This window comes from Pelodiscus sinensis, chromosome 9 (genome assembly GCF_049634645.1).
Source record: "Pelodiscus sinensis isolate JC-2024 chromosome 9, ASM4963464v1, whole genome shotgun sequence".
NCBI classification, from domain to species: Eukaryota; Metazoa; Chordata; order Testudines; family Trionychidae; genus Pelodiscus; species Pelodiscus sinensis.
In genome coordinates this window covers 47,498,527-47,518,585 of record NC_134719.1, presented here as the reverse complement: position 1 = coordinate 47,518,585, position 20,059 = coordinate 47,498,527, and the positions used below count along the sequence as shown (strand labels likewise).

General features: G+C 40.9%; 1 protein-coding gene across 6 annotated transcripts in view; it reads right to left on the bottom strand.

Moving 5' to 3' along the window:
• Window positions 1-20,059, bottom strand: part of KCNT2 (potassium sodium-activated channel subfamily T member 2) — a 321,535-nt gene that overhangs the window by 79,296 nt on the left and 222,180 nt on the right. For all 6 annotated transcript variants that reach the window (XM_075936723.1, XM_075936724.1, XM_075936727.1 and 3 more), the window contains one exon: window positions 5,214-5,348. In XM_075936723.1, the coding sequence (XP_075792838.1) occupies window positions 5,214-5,348 (135 nt within the window). The remainder of the gene's footprint in view (window positions 1-5,213; window positions 5,349-20,059) is intronic.

The following is a 20,059-nucleotide window of genomic DNA, read 5'->3' as shown; positions in this document are numbered from 1 at the left end:
AATTGATGTAATTGCCCCAATATTTAGCCCTATGGAACTCGTTACAAAATTCTGTGAAGAATACAAACCTCTAATCTAAATACTGTACATTTTTCCTAGCAACACATTATATCTATATAATAATACCTCATCAATATTTGATGCATTCTTTCTGCCTAATGTTGGTACACAGGGTGGAAACTAATTTCTGTTTCCTCTTTCATTTGTCTTATAAAATACAACTGGTGAAAGCTTTCTAAAAATCTAGTTCTGATAAATATTTTATTTAAGACCTATTTTTATCTTTTCTAACTTGGTCAAAAACACAAAGAAAATCTCACTCCTCTTTTGGCTTTCCTATAATGATATCTGTATTTATAATAATAACTATGCTTCAGACATGAGCTAATGCTGCCATCTAGTGAAAACATGGTGCAAGGTTTTAACAGATCTAGAATAATTTGTACAACCATTCACACAAGTTGTATTTGTGCAGAATCAAATTAATTATGGATTTTCCAAACTTTTTGAGTACTTGACTTTGAAACCTTAATGTTCTCTAAGTATTATTGTGTGTAATTGTCTCATTTTAAAAGCAAACAAATGAAAGTAGGAATAAGGGATCTTTCAAGTAGGAATAAGGGACCTTGTGGAAAAGGGCTTATTTTCCACAAGATCCCATCTAGACTGGCGCTTTTCTCCGGCAAAACCCCGAGCCGGAAAAAAGCAGCAGCCATGTTCATGCAAATGCCACGGGGGATATTTAAATCCCCCGCGGCATTTGCAATTCCGAAGTGTCTCATTAGCATCCCTTTTACGGAAAAGGGTGCCAATGTAGACACAGCCATGGAGTGGGGAATACTTCAGGGCTACGTCTAGACTGGCATGATTTTCTGCAAATGCTTTTAACGGAAAAGTTTTCTGTTAAAAGCATTTGCGGAAAAGAGCATCTAGATTGGCACGGATGCTTTTCTGCAAAAGCACTTTTTGTGGAAAAGCATCTGTGCCAATCTAGACACGCTTTTGTGCAAAAAAACCCCGATCGCCATTTTCGCGATTGGGGCTTTTTTCGCAAAACAAATCTGAGCTGTCCACACTGGCTCTTTTGCACAAAAGCTTTGCGCAAAAGGACTTTTGCCTGAACGGGAGCAGCATAGTATTTCCGCAAGAAGCACTGATTTCAGACAGTAGGAAGTCAGTGTTCTTGCGGAAATTCAAGCGGCCAGTGTAGACAGCTGGCAAGTTTTTCCGCAAAAGCAGCTGCTTTTGCAGAAAAACTTGCCAGTCTAGACACAGCCTATGGGTTTTAAATGTGTGAATGAAAAACATCAAGGGAGGCCTCAGTGCCTGGGCAGCCATATGAAAATAGCCTTTTGTCCTTAAGTCTTAGCACTGGTTGGTTTGGGGAAGTCACATGTCCACCCCAACTGGCCAGGTGACTTCCCATGCAAAAAGGGACTTTTTATAAACAATAGGAAAGTAGGAGTCTTTTGTCTGTGGCTGGCACACCCAAGCGAAGGAACCAAAGACCCCAGGGTAAGGGACAGCCCTGGCTTGGAAGGCTTTGCTGGAAAAGAGACAGTTTTAGGGTGAGTTTGTAATGAGTTTGTGTACTAAGGGTTCAGTGTTAGAGTTAGCTAAGCATTTTCTGTTATTTTGAGTTTATCTACTTCGCTCTGCCTGTTCCCACTTATAACCACTTAAATCCTACTGTTTATACTTAATAAAATCACTTTTATTTTCTGTCAAACCCAATGTAAATAATTGAAATAATTGATACCTGGGGAGCCAACCATTGAGTACATTTTCCTTTCATTGATAAAAGAGGGCTTACCCAAATAATTTATTGGGGGTTTTGATCCAGTCTGGGGAGTGGTATCCCAGGAAGGTGGGCCCAAAACTGCACTCTCCATAGATTTGAAGAGTTTCGGTGTCTGTACAACTTCTCGGGCGGGGGTTAGGGGGAAGCAGGGGAAAGGAGGGAAGGCCAGAATCTCAGCTTGAGGCCTTTGGTTGGGGGAGACCAGGGAGCTGGCCCAGCAGAACCGAGTAGTGAGAAGACCCAGAGAGTGGGAAGGCGAGAGGCAGTGGCTGCGTTAGCACTCCGGGAGGCACCCCCAAGTGATCTTCTGTGACCTCTCCCCATCACACATCTAAACTAAAGAGTCTGGGAAAGCCCACTGGGTGGATGGCAAGCCCCATGCATGTTATCTAAAGATATATAATGGATTTGACAAAACTTGTATTGTTCAGGAGAAAGCTGGGAAGTATAAGAAATATATTTCTGGGGGAAAATCTAAGAGTGGGGCCACTCGGAAGTATAACCAAGGGCTGGAGACAAGTGTGGCTGACAGGCTGCACTAAAACACACACTCGGAGGGTGTGACTTGTATGATAGAAGGATGTTTGTGACCAGTGAAGGTGAGAGCTAAATCAGCAAAGCTTTATAAGGCATCCAAATTTATAAGGCAGCTCATTAGCCAGGAATGTACTCTGGTATGTCAGATGCCTAAGTCCAGACTTGGCATAGCCCAAAGCCGCTCAGAGTTTCAGCTCAACCACGAACTGGCTCTGTGCAAACTGAATCTCTGGCTGTGTCTACACTGGGCCACTTATTCCAGAAAAGCAGCCGCTTTTCCGGAATAACTTGACAGCTGTCTACACTGGCCCCTTGCTTTTCCGGAAAAGCAATGATGATCTACTGTAAAATTGTCAGTTTTTTCTGGAAAAACTATGCTGCTCCCGTTCGGGCAAAAGTCCTTTTCCGGAAAAACTGTTCCGGAAAAGGGCCAGTGTAGCCAGCACAGTAGTCTTTTCCGCAAAAAAGCCCCAATCGCGAAAATGGCAATCGGGGTTTTTTTCCGGAAAAGCTCGTCTACATTGGCCACATCCTGCCAATGCTTTTTCCGGAAATACTTATAATGGAAAACTGTTCCGTTTTAAGCATTTCCGGAAAAGGGTGCCAGTGTAGACGTAGCCTCTGTGAATATAGTTACTAACATGTAGGAAGCCGTTGGTGAGCATGTGCCACCTTCATTTTTTAAAGGTCTCATGACTTGGATTTTAGAGGATTTCCATGCAGTGGTAAAAGGCCAACGCCTCCCATAAAGACCATTCCCACAAAGTGCTAGATTTTTCAAAGAAAGGTCTTCATATTTTTTTAAGTATCAGAGGGGTAGCCGTGTAAGTCTGAATCTGCAAAAGCGGCGAGGAGTCCTGTGGCACCTAATAGACTAACTGAAGTGTAGTAGCATAAGCTTCCGTGGGCATCTGACGAAGAAGGTCTTTGCCCACGAAAGCTTATGCTCCTACACTTCAGTTAGTCTATAAGATGCCACAGGACTCCTCGCCATTTTTTTTAAGTGGGCAAAAGAATTATTTTTTTCTCTAGCCTTATTCATAGAAATGGCCCCAATTATTTTGGTAATATTTCAAAAGGAAAAAAAAAAGATTTCACAAAACAAGATGATTACAAATGAAACCCCCCTTCACCTCACAGTCAGTTTCATATCATTTATCACTTGAGATGGAGTGCAGCTTCTACAATATTTGCAGATGAAATTTCAACACACTTTAGATTATCAGAATGAAGGGTCCAATCCTACAATCTTTTCTTTGTCAAGTCCTTGGAATTCATTTGAGGGGATAATTCTCATTAAGATGTACTGTCATCTCAAGGTCTAATAGTTAAACTGGGCTACCCTGGCAAAAATGTATTTGGAATGAGTCATTTACTCATTTTTAGGGCTCTAGGCCATGCTTTCACAAGGTACAGTACTTATGTACAGACCTATCTTTGAGCATGTGAATAGTGCTTTTGTAGCCAATTGGCTATTCATATCCTTTATGCTAAGTATGTACTTAGTGCCCTTGCTGAATCAGAATCTTGAAGAAGTGTCATTGAATTCTAACCAGGTCAGGGGAACTGATATCTTCTGTGGGCCTTTGGACAAATTAGGGAGCCTGGGGGGACAGCGCTACGTTACAGAAGAGGCAGGGCCTCAAGCAGAAGGGTGGGATAGGAGCAGGCAGCTGCCACAACCCCTAGGACATGGTGCACCCCCCAGCTGTCAGAGCTACACAGAGCGATGTAAAGGTCCCCTTGGAATCACTGGACCCCAGGACAATTGCCCCTTTGCCTCTGCTGTTGGCAGGGTATGAAAAACCTTAGCTGAAACATATTGCACTTCATGAGAGCACCATCCCCTCAGCCTCTTTCCCCATTTTCTCATTATGAGCAGTCCTTTTTCAAGAGATGTTTTTCCCTTCTTTGTGATCTTTGTGAGTGACTCTTCTGGCAAAAACAAGCAAGGTTTTGTTCTGATTTCTTTCATTCTTTGACGAGTCTGCCTTGCTGCTAAAAATCTGTGCTTAGAGAGAGGATTGAGTGTTTTACTAAAAACTGTGTACTGATCTACCAAATGTGCTAGAAGGCATTTGTTCTTCTGCATGGGAAAACAATTAGTGGGACCTAACGCATCAATAATTCAGGTATTGGCGAGTGTTCTTTTTACAGTTAATCTCGATGGTATAGATATCATTATGACAAAAGGGAAGAGAGCCTTCTGTAGTGGGATCATGTCTGACTACTTCTGTTAATTTGCCACGATCACAGACTTTCTTCTAGGAGCATGTCAGATAGAAAAGAATGTAAAAATTATTAAGATCGGATCTACTTATGATACAATGGTTCTCTTAACAAATTTTAATGAACAATTTAAAGTACTTCTCTGAACACTTTAGAGCCTTCTAATTATTAGACCTAAAAAGCAACTCTTATGACCATATACACTTGTATCTTCTAGTTCCTTACCATAGTTTATTTCTAGATCATTTGCAAGCAATATAATACCAACTATGAGAGAGAACAGATTTTTTTTTCTTCAAAATTTGGATTCAGATTTTCCCTCACTTTCCCCTGGAACATTGTGACATGCAATACAGACCTTAATTATTGGTCAACTCTCAAAAGAGGCAGAATGTTAGATAGGTTCAAAATCTAAGCAACAATCTAAGTTACTGTACATTGGTCCTTCACCCAGTGACCTGAGCATATTACCACAAAGGAGCAATAACTTTTGCTTATCATATAAAGTAGTGTTTAAGAAAAAAAAAAAAAGGACGCTCCGAGAAATAGTTGAAAAGTCACACTCCCAGTCTCCCCCTCCACAAAAAGAATTCTAAAATATTTCACACTTAACATAGCTGTATTGGTTAATTACCAAATCACTTACCTAAAGAGAGTTTGTACATTGACAATAGTCTTGGCATCTGCCATATAGTCTTCCTCAGCACTCATAGTACTTTCCTTGTCCACGACCACCATGTTGGCCGCGAAGGTCACGCCACATCTTAGCAAATCATCTAGGCTGTTGCAAAGAGGAACAAAGTTAAAAACCAAGATAAATATATGCCTGAATAACTCAATTAAAAAAATAAAAATTTAGAAATTAGAATAGAATTAGAAAAACATAGAAATTTTTTTCTAGGAGTTCATCAATCTTAAAGTTGATTTCTACCACTTGGTGGTGATGTCTGAAAGCACTGTAACTATCAGCTTCATGTAAGTGTTTCAGGAGAATAGAGACAATATGATTAATGAAAATGTTTTAAGAAGTAAAATAGAATCCTGCTGGTAGAATGCCAAGAATTGCTTGTCTTTCCACATTCTCTAAAAGAATGTTAGAAAGACAAGCAATTCTTGGCATTCTCTAAAAGAATGTTGGTAAAATTACTCTGTGTATGTTGCTCTTCTCCTACAAGGACTTTCACAACTCATTACATTGTCATTACCCATTTTATATAAGTGTCTTGCATCCTATGCAAAAGAAACTTTTCACATATCAAGGGCCTTTGCACAGGTTAGAAAATTTCCATGATAGGCTGCCCCTATCACCTCATCATTCCTCACTGTCCTCCTTTTCTCCTGTTTTCCCTCTTATGCTTGCACAGGGTTAGCTTTTCAGAAGCAGCAGCAGCAGCCTCACACATGCAAGAGCAGGAATTACATTATTTCATAGCACAGTATTCCACACAAAGCATGTAGCAGCAACTACCAAAGGATTTCCTTTCCCCGCCCAAAAAGATAAAGCCAGTGTGTCTTGGGAAAAGACAAATCAAGATCCATATTGACAAAGTCACTAGAAAACATGGTTTCAATGTTTTGAGTACATCTAAATATTTTTAGATCCACAAGTGTATACAATAAAATATAACATGTATTAATGTGAGTTTGTGGTATATACGTAACATAGAATAAAAGAAGAACAAAATTTAGCCACTGACTTTTTTCTTAAGTAAAATACACTATATAAAATACATGTATAAATAGAAATAGACCTTGAAAATCCAATTAATTTATAAGTTCTTCTGCCTCATTTAATAAATACATAGCAGCCACTTTCACTTATGCTCTCCTTTCCCAATTAATCCATTTAAACTAAGCCCCAAACCTCTTTTACAGGACAGTGCTTTGATTGCTGCTAGGCCCTATCATGGGGTGGCCGGGAGGGCCATTTGTCCCAGGCCACTGGAACGAGGCGCAAAGATAGTTCGGAATGGCTAGCTAGTTCGAACTATCTAGCCCGTGCCGCGTGTAGCCGCGCGGCACAGGGTTCGAACAAGCCGGCATTTAAAAATGGCGCCGGCCGGCTTATGCAAATAAAGCCCGGGAAATTCAAATCCCGGGCTTCATTTGCACGTTCGGTATGCATACATTACCCGCTAGTTCGAACTAGCGGGGTAGTGTAGACATACCCATAGGGATCATTTATTATACACCTTGCAGTTATAACAGAGACAACAAAAGATGCTATATAGACCTGCAAAAACTGTTTTAAATCATTGTGGGACCTTTGGCCTTCACCAATTTTTTGGTAACATCCGAGTTTTCATCTGCATGACTGGAGCCTGGAATAGCTTCTATGATTAGTGATTCTACATTATGAAACACTTTGTATAGTTTAGAGGTTTTGAAAGTTGTAATTAATTCTGTTACTGTAAAGTGATTTTGCTTGGTCTGAAGGTGGGTTTAACCTTTAAATTAGATGTTTTATCTCTGCATAGGAGATTTTCGTATTCCTGTTTTTTCTTGTGTGTTTTCATATACAATAAACATATCAGGCTCAGCTGTAAGCTGCCTCTTTGTCCAGTTTTAGATTAATCTTTAAAGGCTTTTTTGTTATAATAAGCTTTTAATTTTAGTTGTTTAAGAAGCTTTATATCTAATCTTGCAGTCGCCTCATGTTCATATTCATAAAAACACACCAGTTATCAGAGGAATTTAATAATAGGAACATGTTAGTAGATGAAATTTCAAGACTTTGAAATAAGGCTATAAGGGCTGTAGTAAATAACACCCCAAACTGTTGTTATATAATAGTCATTGTGAAGTATATATCATTAAAATTTTGTATAATAAATAGCTTTTAGCAAATTAATTTATTGTGTTACCGTGTTTTAAAAGAACCCCCTTTATAAAAATGAAGCAAATATTTGGAAGTGGTGCAAGTAAGAGACAGTGAAAGCAACAGAGTAAAGCAGCAGTTACATTTTAAAGCCAGTAACTTCATTTTTTGTAGAAAAGATGCCTCAGCCATTAGACAGTGACCATATTGACAGTGACTCTTCCAATTCTGATGATGAAAACTTTGCATACACAAATGACATTTCAATACCACTGTCTCAAAATGAGAAGGCAGAGACAGAGAAATACCAACTGTTGTGAGAGATGCAAAATCTATGCTTAGTTTAGACACTGTGCAGGCAGAAAATGAGGACCTTGGAGATGCTGTGTAGTGAGAGCAAGAACTTATGACTAGCACAGGACACAATGTAACAAAAGTGGCATCAGAACCCAATATTTGACTTCTTGATAAGAACAATGTTGCTCAAATGCAGTAATTTCTCAAAGTTAGTAGTTTTCAGATTCCAAGAAATATACCAAAAGATGCTGAAAATCATGCTTTTCCCACTCGTCTGCTGCCAAAAACTTTTCCAAATGGAGAGATCTACACAAATTATTGTCTCTGCTGGTACATGGAAAAGCAGGCTCTGTACTGTGTACCCTGTTTCATTTTTAACAGTAATACTTCAAATGCATCAATACTGTTTGATCCATCAAGTTGGAGCAATCACTAGAGGTTGGAGGAAATTGAAAGACCGAATACCTGCACATGAAACTTCAGTATCACATAAAGATAACTATGTTACATGGAAATCAGCTAGCAGAACAGTACTAGCTAATGGTTCAACAGAAAACTTACTCCTGAGTGAAATAAACACAGAAACTGATGACTGGAAAAATCTCCTTGAGTGCATATTAAATGTCATTCTTTTCTTTTCTTTTCTGAACATGGATTGGCTTTGTTTGGTTCTGATCAATGTATCAGTGACCCTATAAATGGAAACCTTCTTGGCATGCTTGAGCTTCTTTTCAAGTCTGACACTTTTATCAGCTATGTTAAGAAACTTCATGAATCACAAGAGAGCGGAAAATGCCTGCAAGTTCATTATCTCTCTATAGAATACAAAATGAGTTTATTGAGCTATGTGGGACATATGTGTAAACAATTCTTGTAGAGATATGACGTGCAAAATATTTTTCAATTATTATTGGTGCGACTCCAGACTGGTCTCATAAAGTACAGATGACTTTGATTGTTCGATATGTTAAAATTGCAGGAAGTTCCAAGATTTCAATTGAAAAACTATCCATTTTGCTTGATAATTTCACACAAAAAATCTGGAAAAGAAATTGATGCTCGTATATTAGAAATTCCGGAAGACTTCAAATTAAATTTTCAAGTCTGCATTTGCCAAGCCTATGACAATGGTTACAATATAGCTGGGAAGTATAACGCAGTACAAGCAGTCCTTCTTGAGCAAAATCCAAACTGGATTTTCTCCTGTTGTGGCAACCACCCACTAAATCTTGTTGGCATTGATTGCGCTGCATCATGTAAGGAAGCAATCCAGTAATTGTACAACCTCTTCAGTAGCAGTCCTCGAAAGCGGGAAATTCTGAAGCAGCATCTACCTGTTTCCCTTCACTGCACGTTGACAACAAAATGGTCAGCACACACTGATGATGTTAAACCAGTTGCACAGCATTTGGTCTCTATGAGAAAGGCTTCAAATGAGCTTGAATCTCTTACTCTCACAGCGCAAGCTTGCACTGAGTTTAAGTCAATTCAGAAGTATATATTCTAATTTGAATGCATTTTAATGTCATCGATGTGGATGAAGCTGCTAAAAATGATCCACAAAATTAATCTTGTAATTGAAGCATGCAATGTTACAGTAGATGTTGAGAGGGATAACAATGAATGACTTCTTAAAGGTATTCAAAAGATTTATGATCAATGGGATGTAATCCTTTCTGAGTCCAAATCACTAGCACAGAGAATTGACATTTCATCTGAGATTTCCATCTCAAACTGATGCAGAAAGGCACTATTGAGTCAAGGGTTATTTTTTTTTTTTGTTATTAATGGAAAAAACTGATTGATTTAGAAAAGGGGAAATGAGGTGGATGAGAGCAGACTGACTTGGAGACATTGAACTTTTTGTCAATGGGCTAGAAAAACCCTGGGTATGTCTACACTACCCCGCTAGTTCAAACTAGCGGCGTAATGTATGCATACCGAACGTGCAAATGAAGCCCGGGATTTGAAATTCCCAGGCTTCATTTGCATAAGCCGGCCAGCGCCATTTTTAAATGCCGGCTTGTTCGAACCCCGTGCCGCGCGGCTACTCGCGGCACGGGCTAGATAGTTCGAACTAGCAAGCCATTCCGAACTATCTGTACGCCTCGTGGAATGAGGTGTACAGATAGTTCGGAATGGCTTGCTAGTTCGAACTATCTAGCCCATGCCACGTGTAGCCACGCGGCACGGGGTTCGAACAAGCCGTCATTTAAAAATGGCGCCGGCCGGCTTATGCAAATGAAGCCCGGGAAATTCAAATCTCGGGCTTCATTTGCAAGTGCGGTATGCCTACATTACCACCCTAGATCGAACTAGGGTGGTAGTGTAGACATACCCCCTGAGATAATGTACTTTGAAAAGGGATGAGAGGAAGGAAGAACTCAGGAGTCTCCTGAGGCGCTGCTTTCATGAAGAGTAGGGGAGTAAGAAAGTGAGAAGCACAGGTTTGAGATAAAAGAAACAGAAATTGTAAGTCTCTTGTATACTTGTGGAGAAACCAGAGCTGCAGCAATGAGAGACCCATGCAGAGATGCAGGGCCAGAACAATTGAATTATTGCTGGGGAGACTGCTGAACCTTAATTTATTGATGGTGGGGAGCACAAATTGATTTGAAGAGTGCTACCCTGTATTCATTTAGTAGAGGAACAAGGACAGTGAAGAGGCATGGTTGGCCTGGCCAGTAGGGATAGCTCACCTAAGGAGTTGTAGACCCAAGCCATGAAGGGAATTAAATTAGGCTCATACTATAGGGTCTATTTTAAATACTTTTGTTCTTTTTTGGAGCTCATTAGCTATAGGCTAGAGTCCGAAGATTAATTAGATTTGTCTAGGTTTGTCTGCCTTTTATACGTTGCAGCAAGGGCAGCAGAATGAATCTGTTCAAAATATTTCCTTAAACTGAGAGGGTATGTCTACACTACAGCACTAATTCGAACTAACTTAGTTCGAATTACTTAATTCGAACTAAGCTAATTCGAACTAGCACATCTAGGGGAGGGGGAAACCTGGGAGGAGGGAGCTGGAAGGGAGTGGAAGGGGAGGAAGGGAAGGGAAGGGAAAGCTCAGGGTTGGGGGTCCAGCTGGCTCTCCCGTCTCGCAACACTGCGGGTGCGGGGTCCTCAGGGGGGAGCGGGTGTGGAGGGTGGGGCAGGAGGGACGGGGGTGCGGAGGAAGTGGGAGAGGGAGCAGGGGCAGCAGTGGTGGGAGGAGGAGCGAGAGCTGGGGCAGCCGCAGTAGCCGGAGCAGGAGGAGGCAGGAACCGGTCCATCAGGGTCTGGAGGTGGCCTCTGAGGCCACAGCCCTGCTCCTCCAGTGCATCCACACTCCGCTGGCGCAGCCGAAGGTCCTTCTGGACCCAGTGTTCCTGGTTGCGGAGCAGCTGCTCCATGAACCGGAGGTGCTGCCGCTGGTACTCCTCCTCATTCCTGGCATGCCTGCTGGCCCGGGCACGGGTGGTTGTCACAGGCGGGGTGGTGCGTCCTGCAGTCCCAGGTGCTGCGGCTGTGGTGAAACAAGAGCAGGGGTCAGTTCTCCCTGGGGACAAGGTGGGTGAAACCCAGCCCCCCTCTGCAAGGCCAAGGCCCCAGCTGCTGCTCCATGGTGGGCAAGGCCCAGGCGCACGGTCCCTGGGCTCCCTCTCCCCCCCAACCCCCCGTACACATAAGGGGAGCATGATGGTACTTACAGGTGGAGGCCTCCCTGGCCTCGGACGACACAGCAGATGTGGTCTGTGGGGTTCCTCGGGGGTCCTGGGTCATGGGCAGGCTCCCGGCAGGCTCCTGGCTTGCAGCGTCGTCCGGCTCCTCCTCCTTGGTGTCCAGTACGGGTCCCTCTGCCCTGGGGTCGATGACCACCCGGGGGGCATGGATGACGTGAGCCCCCAGGATGTGGTCCAGGGCGTGAAAGTGGGGGCAGGCCTCCGGGTTGGCCCCTGGCAGGCAGGCCCGGGAGTAGGACTGCCGCAGGTCCTTTATTTTACAGCGGACCTGCTACCGGGTCTGCTGGTGGCCTTTTGCGGCCAGGCTGTCAGCCATGCGGCCGTAGACAGCCACGTTCCTGTGGCTAGTGCGGAGATCGTGGACATTGGAGGCTTCCCCCCAAACCTCGATGAGGTCCACGATCTCCGGACTAGACCAAGCGGGCGCCCGCCTCTTGCAACCCCGAGCAGGCTTCTGGGAGCCACCAGGCTGGTCCCGGGAAGAGGCGGAGGGCTGGGTGGCATCGGGTGGCTGGCTCATGGCGTGCCAGGTGCAGGGTCTGCTGGCTGGGTGCTGGCAGGCTTGCAACTGGCACAAAATGTGTAGCCAGCCCGTGGCCCTTTAAGGGCTCCGGGGCCAGGAGGGGGGCAGACAAGTTTCCCTGGTGTTGGCCAGAGTGGCCACCAGGGCAAGCTGAGAAGGGTTAGCCTCCCACTAGTTCGAATTAAGTGGCTACACAGCCCTTAATTCAAACTAGCTAATTCAAACTAGGTGTTAGTCCTCGTAGAATGAGGTTTACCTAGTTCGAATTAAGCGCTCCGCTAGTTCGAATTAAGTTCGAACATCTGTTAGTTTGAATTAACTTTGTAGTGTAGACATACCCAGAAGGATATGGTTTGAGACATCAGCCTGATGCATATGCTTAGTTTGGGGCCAAAAGGCATTGCGTAAAATCCGGAAGCCTTGAATTTAACCAGTGCTCAGCCATGCGTGAATTAAATAAATATATATAATGGATTATGTTTCAAAATCAACTACCATAGTTATAAATGAACTTCAGCCATTTCCTCTTAAATGTGCCCAGATAATCTCTGAATTAGGTAGGTTTGACAACAACAACAAAAAATCCATGGTGAGTTTTGTTTGTTCCTCCCAATCCCACCCTACAGAAAACTTAAATGTTATGGTCAGAATTAAAGTACTGAAATATTTTGGCTGAAAATAAAAATATTTCAGTTTAGAAATACTATCATGGGACCTCATGGAATTGTAGTTTAGTTGCCTGCCCTGTTCTCCTCTATGGGCTAGGCTCCCTAGTCAGACTAAATCACCTATGGTGCATAAATATATTTTTCATGCAGAAAGTAAAGATGGCAAATCATGGAAAGTTTATGGACAGGGAACATCATGGGAAATGTAGTCCACAAAAAAATATTATAATTTTGGATTTTAATGAAATTGATTTTTCACTTTGTGGAAGAAAAACTAAACAATGTTGATCAGAAAAAGTAATAGGACACTAGGGCTGTGTCTAGACTACATCCCTCTTTCGACAGAGGGATGTAAATTAGACACTTTGAAATTGGTGCTTTTTCAAAAAAGCACTATTTTGAAAGTGAAACTGTAGTCTAGTGAAACTGTAGTCTATTTCCTTCGAAAATAGAAGCCTTTTTCGAAAGATCCTGTACTCCTCAAAAAATGAGGTTTACAGGATTTTTCTAAAACGGCTTTTATTTTCAAACCATGCCAATTTTCTTCCACAATTTGATCTGAGGAAGTTGGCCCATGAAAGCTCATCACCTAATAAACCATCTTGTTAGTCTTTAAAGTGCAGCATAGTCCTGTCTTTTGTTTCAGCAAGACCAGACTAACACAGCTACATCTCTGTCTTACTCTTGATCTTACTGCCCATATAACGATATAACAGATATGTTTTTATGGTTGTTTAATACATTTTCTGTAAGCTTAGTTAAAATGTAAACATATCTATTTACCATTCAATATATTTGCTCTTCTGTCTAAAACTATATTCTATTTCTGCTGTTACACACCATTACTCCAATCTAGTTTCCAGTTAAGCAAATAGTCTTTCCATTGTCTTTAACAGCAATTGTGTTAAGAGCTAAATGCATAAACTCTGAATGGGGGGGAGGTTGTAGGTAAATATTTTGCATCAGAAAATGCTAATTTCTTTAATCCAGAATCATTTGTATAATAGGGTCAATTTTGACAAACTTTCAACTTAAATTTTTTTGAAAAAAATTCAAAATTGTTGGAATTTCATATTTAACACTTTTTTAATAGAAAATATTTTTTGTTTGAAACAACTTACATTGCAAACTAAAATTGTTTAACCTTAGAAATGAATGCCAAAATTAAAACAACTTGAAATTAAAACAAAATGTTTTTATTTTATTAAAAAAAAATCAGATTTTCAGTTCACAAGGAAACAAGACCTTGACTTTTCATGCCAATTGGACTTCACAGTTCTTGTGGGACAAGAAAACCATATCCTATCCAGCTCTTTGAAATTTCCAATATCGATTTTAACAATATTCTATATTAATAGTTTGAGAGATATATAGTTGGTAATGAAATTTAATGTAATTTGTACCTATTGGTATGCATTTAACCTGCTCATATATCAAACTCTAATCTTTTTCTTAATAAACTAAATTTCATTCTGCATTCTACCATTGTGTTGACCTTTGAAAATATAGCCCTCGTGACTACCAGTAGCACAACTGCATATAACAAAGTTTTCATATTTTGACAATATCTCAGTTGTTCTAGTTTTCACAGCTGAATAAGTTTAGAAATGTTTTAGTTAACTTACTACTACTACACTCAAGCACTTTTAAAAAATGACCAGATACTGACTTTCTTCCTAATTATTAAAAGCAAAATAAATAAATAAATAAATAAATAGATACATAAAATAGTCCCTTATCAAACATATCTATTATCCTAATTTTGCCTTTTTCTTAGACAGATGTTATCTACAGTCCATGGGCAGTATTCACAATACATATTAGACATGACTTACATATGGAACATTGTAGATCAAATCTGCTAATTGAGGCCCTATTTTGATCAATCTCAGAGTTTTCTTCTGACCATTTCTCTGGATGTTTCCCATGAAAAACCACAGAGTAGTGAATGGAAATTAAAACTAAAAGGACAGAGCCGCAGATGGTATAAAATAATCATATATCCATTAAAGGGATGACAGTTCACAGCAGCTGGATCAATGCCTCAATATTTTTCTACATCTTCACTCATAACTCAGATACATCTTTCATTTGCCTATTCTCATTCACATTTGTATGGTTAGACATACCTCCATCCTTTTCTGTCAAGTAGCTGAATCTTGTAGGGAGTAGAAAAAATGTTGGTTAAAGGAAATTCTGTTTTAACACTGCTGCTTAAACCACTTTCTTCCACTGTATGTGCACATTTAAATCACATACTGAAATAAAAAATCCATTTCAAAGGTTTGGTACAAACCGAATGGCTTGTCTATATTGCCCTGCAGTTTGGAATATGGTGGGTGAATAGCAGTGTGCACCAAAGTGCTGTACTGTTATTTCCCAGATGGATGCTATGAGTGAGAACTGAAAGGTTCCTTTTTAGCACACACTTAAATCTTTGCAGTCCTTGTGCCAAAGGCTTACTGGACTGGGGTCAAACAAATTCTAAAGTTAAGCCTAAAATGAGCATTTTTTGTATTGAAATCCTTTGGCAGAAATTTGAAATTCTAAATGTCAGCACCTTTGACACAAACCATGCATGCAAGGATATTTTCCATGTATCATCACCAAACATAAACATGCAGTAGCAAAACACAGCACATGACAAACCACTGAACACTACAATGTTTAGAGTTCTGAGGATTATTTTACCTACTTGTCAATAGAGCCCACCATGTAGTAAACCATTGGGAACCAACAGATTGCATCCAGAAAATGCATATCTGGCCTAAGCAGCAGATGGGTTACAATGAAACACAACATCACAACAGTTGCATCTTTTTGGAAGAAACTGAATAAGCTATGTTAGTTTGTTTGGGAGAGAGAGGATGGGGAAACTAGGAAATGTTAACATTTGAATATTTCTGGGCATAAACATTCAGTGTTTGCTTTGGTCATGATGAAGCATGATCAAATTTAACTGTGCTTATCTGATAAAAGTTGGTAGTCTTCTAAAACAAACTTTATGGCATAATCATACTCCAAATGCTTTCTTTAAAGAAAAGACTAAAGAGTCCTTACTCAATTGTATTCCATGATCCAGAAAAAAATGAAAATAAAGATCCTTTGAACGAATATACTGATTGAGACCAGATCCATTATAGTTCCATTAAAATCAATCTTGCACCACGTATGGACCCTGCCTTGTCATTTCTCCCTAAAAGGTCTGCATGTCTTCCAACAGTGGGCATTTTCTTTTCCTTTCGACACCGTCTGAAATAAGCGGGCTACTTTTAACAAAGTAATTGTTGCTTGACATCGCTGGGTGGAAATAAGGTCAAAAGCTAGTTCTAATCTCAAAGAAATTTCATTTTAAAAAGGGAATGAAAGGTAATATAGTCATGTGCTGCATCCTTTCTGTATTGTACCGCACATCTTGCTCCTTTTCTCTACAAAGAAAGATAGATACTGAAAGGACAGTGAGGGCAGATGACATTTTAATCATCATGGAATGAGGGCACATCTAAACATGTCCACTACTACACATAGCCTCTGTTCGCAAACTGCAAAAAAGATGTAAGAGAAACTAGTAAACCTTGGTAAAGGCTGATTTATAGTGGGTGAAGTCTGTGACAAAACTCCCATTGATCCTGGGATTTCACACTATTGTCTTAAAATATGAAAAGTGTGGTAGACTGATAGTACAGGCTGAAACGCTCTAAATTGGGACTCTGTGATCCGGTACAGATGTTGCAGGACCAGACAGTCCCGGTGGAGGGCTAGCAGCAGGGAGCCCTGAAGGGTTGGCAGGGCAGCAGGCTGCCCGCAGGGAGCTGCTGGTGGGGCCATCCACCGTGCAGTTGCGGGGCTGCCCAGCAGGGCTGAGAAACCTGGTACATGGCTGCCTGGTAGGGGCAGGAGCCACAGCAGTGATGGCAGGGCAGCAAGTGGGGAACCAGCTGAAAGGGGGCAGTGGCACGGGGGCCAGAAATGACCTCCCTAGGTCAAGCAAAATCCCTCATCTGGGATCTGACAGCTACTGAGGGTGCTGGACCAAGGAGGTTCAACCTGTAGTGTGCTTGTGTGTGAGCATTCCTAAAACTGAAATACCCATCTGAAGAAGTGCAAAAACAGATTAACAGAGCCAGAAAAGTACCCAGACATGAACTACTTCAAGACAGACCCAAAAGAGAAAACAACAGAATTCCATTTGTCATTACCTACACAACTTAAACCTCTCCGATACCTTATCAGCAATCTACGACTTATCCTGGAAGATGATCCCTCACTCTCAGAGGCCTTGGGGGAAAGGCCAATTTCCCAGGCCTTGGGGGAAAGACCAATTCTTGCTTACAGAACCCCCCCCCCCACCTGAAATGAATTATTTCTGGTAACTGTGCTACACAGCTACATCATAAGCATCTAGGAACCCAATCCTGCAATTAGCCCCAGTGCCAACTCTGCCCACATATCTATACAAGCAAATTCATCACTGAAGCCATCCACATGCACTACCAAATCAGAGGCTCATTTAACTGCACATCTAGTAATGTGATTTATGCCATCAAATGCCAGCAGTGCTCCACTGCAATATATATTGGACAAACAGCCAGTCCCTACGGAAAAGAATCAATGGACGCAAATTAGATATCCATAAAATGAACATACAGAAACCTGTTGGTGAACACTTTAATCTGCCTGGTCACTCATTAAGAGATCTTCAAGTTGCTGTTTTGTTATAGACCATTTCCACAAGCCAAATACACAGGGAAGGATTGGAACTACAATTCATTCACAAGTTGAATTCACATGCCAATGGTCTGAATTTAGATACTGGATGTCTGGGACATTATCAACTAACCCAAACTACGAAGGTGCCAATTGTTCTTTGTCTGTGTAGATTCTGGTGTTAGTACTCTTCCTCTCTAATTGCTAACTAATGGTCCTTATCTGCTTCTTTTAACTATCCAGTCTTTAGGTTTTTCCTGTGACATACTAGCTTGGCTTTCCCTTTGATATTTATATACCCACTGCCTCTTCCCCCCTCCCATTTTTTCCTCTTACTCCCCACTCCCTTCCCTATTTATTTTTGGTTCTGGACATCCAACACTCCGGTCATCTGAAGTATGGGCTGTGCCCATGAAGCTCATGATACCATCTACATGTTTTGTTAGTCTTTAAAGTGCTACCAGACTACTTGTTGTTTTTTAAGTTTATCCTGTACAGACTAACTCAGCTACCTCCGGAAGCTTATGTTTACAGGAATTCAGCCAAGTGCTTTGCAGAAAAATATTTACCAACTTGGATTGGACACAAAGTGTTCATGAGCTTTGAAATGAGTTTAGACAAATTTCATCTCTCTTCATTTTCTTTTGCCCTTCAACTTATGCTTTCATTTTTTCCCTTGCATCCTATTGGTCCTTCCAGAGGCTGCCCTTGCATTAATGCCCCAAAATGTATGTTCATATGAGACCCCACTTGAAGGTTATCAGTATGCTGTGAGCTCAGTCTCAATAGTATTGTGGATCACCTATTATGTGCAGCATGGGTTGAAAATAACCTGATACTTTTAGGGAAACAGAAATGCTTTTTGTAGGAGAGAAGATCTTTGTTAGCCAAATTAGGAAGATTTTTTTTCTTTTCTTTTCTTTTTTTTTTTGCAACAAAGGCAGAGAATTCCCAGCAAAGAAGGCAGAGAATTCACAGCTAGACCTATGAGCTGGGCGATAAACATGGAGATTCTTTAACTAGACACCTTGCCAGGTGGCAAGTGCAAAGGGTTTCAGGTCCCATTCCAATAGCTTTCTGTGTATGGCCCGGGCAGCCACCAACCTTCCTGAAAAATATTTTTGACAGAAGAGAAGACACCTCCCCCCCCCCCACCAGAGACTTGGGGGCTTAGTGATGGGGGATCATTGAATGGGGAAACTTATACAAGATCCAAAATCAATATAAGCACTTCAAATGCCACATTGGGATTGAGCTTATGAATGTTTCGGAGTTTTACCACCTATACTCAGCTTTGTTTTGTACGATACACTTTGACGCTAGAATGAAAATATATAAGGGAAATTTGGTTCTAAATGAAAAAAAATCTGTTTTATGATCCCTTGTTTCCCCATGTGTCTCTAGCCCTTTTGGACCACTCTAACTTGAGCTGACCTTCTCAGACCAGAAAATCCTTCTCAGACTAGAAAATCTCTAACTGATAGAAAATCAGGTGATTTCCATCAGTCATTGCAGAAGTGGGAGATGAATAATTACAGTGAGAGATAGCAAAAAGGAACGTCACCAGCTGGGCACAAGAGCAGTGAGAACAGCACTTTGTGATAAGTTAAAAGAGATTGTGCAGTATCAGTCTGAGCACAGGCAGTTCCTGCACTGTGAGAGAGCAGATTTCTCAACTCTGTAAACAAAGATTTTGACCTTTATTTCCAACCTAGTACACAAAGCAATGGTTTAACAATTGCAATGTTAAAATTAGCCATGTCTTATTTTAGAAGGGGGGGGGGGGTAGAAGTTAAATGATGTTGTGAAGCTAAAAGTATCTGACTTCCCCTCCACATCAGTGCATTTGTGAACTCATAAATGGAAGCACGTAAACAATGCACACTCCCTTTTAATGTGACATGCCCATGTACCTGCATGTCACTAACCATTTTCAGCCAGCACTATAAAGGGACAGACTTTGACTTGCCCTTGCTTTGGAGTGCATAGATGGGGGAGAAGGACAATGCAAGGAACATTCTGCCCTTTTTGCACAAGATCCAGAAACAAATGCAATTCTGCAGGGGGAGAGCACAAGAAAACACTCTTTCCTTCTAGTTTCACCAAAGAGCATGGGGAATGAAGAGGCCATGGCACATGTTACAATTCCTCTTATAACTGTTCCTGAACTGATGAGGATCTATATTATTCTTAAATCAGGACTGCAGCTTAATTGTACAATTGAGCCGTACATGCATTAATAAATGTTTGTTCTTCTGTGGTTTTATAAGGCAATCAGTGAACAGGGACACTTCCCAAAGGACATTTCTAGTTTCTGGAATGGATCAGCTCTGAAATAAGCAGTAGTCAAACAATATGCTTAGTTAGTAATATGCGTATAGATAGTAAAGTATAGGCTATCTGTCTTCTGCACTTAATAGATAGACAAGTCAAATAGTCCTATACTTACTATTTATAGTGCAAACCATGCACAGACTTGTTCAGAAACCTGCATAGGCTTAGCTCTGAGACATTGTCTTGAAAGGACAAACTCACTCCTATCATGCAGGACAGCAGTGTGAATAAAAAAGTGTTCCCCTTGATGCTAAGCAAGCTGGGAAAAAGACGGATGCAGACAGGGAACTGAATAATTCAATATACATCTGAAACATACAGCAATTAAGGCACATGTTATTTGAAATATTTAAATTACAATTTGTCTCCAAAAATTTCAGACTTGTAAATGATTTTACAACCTAATTAGTACTCTGATTTCCT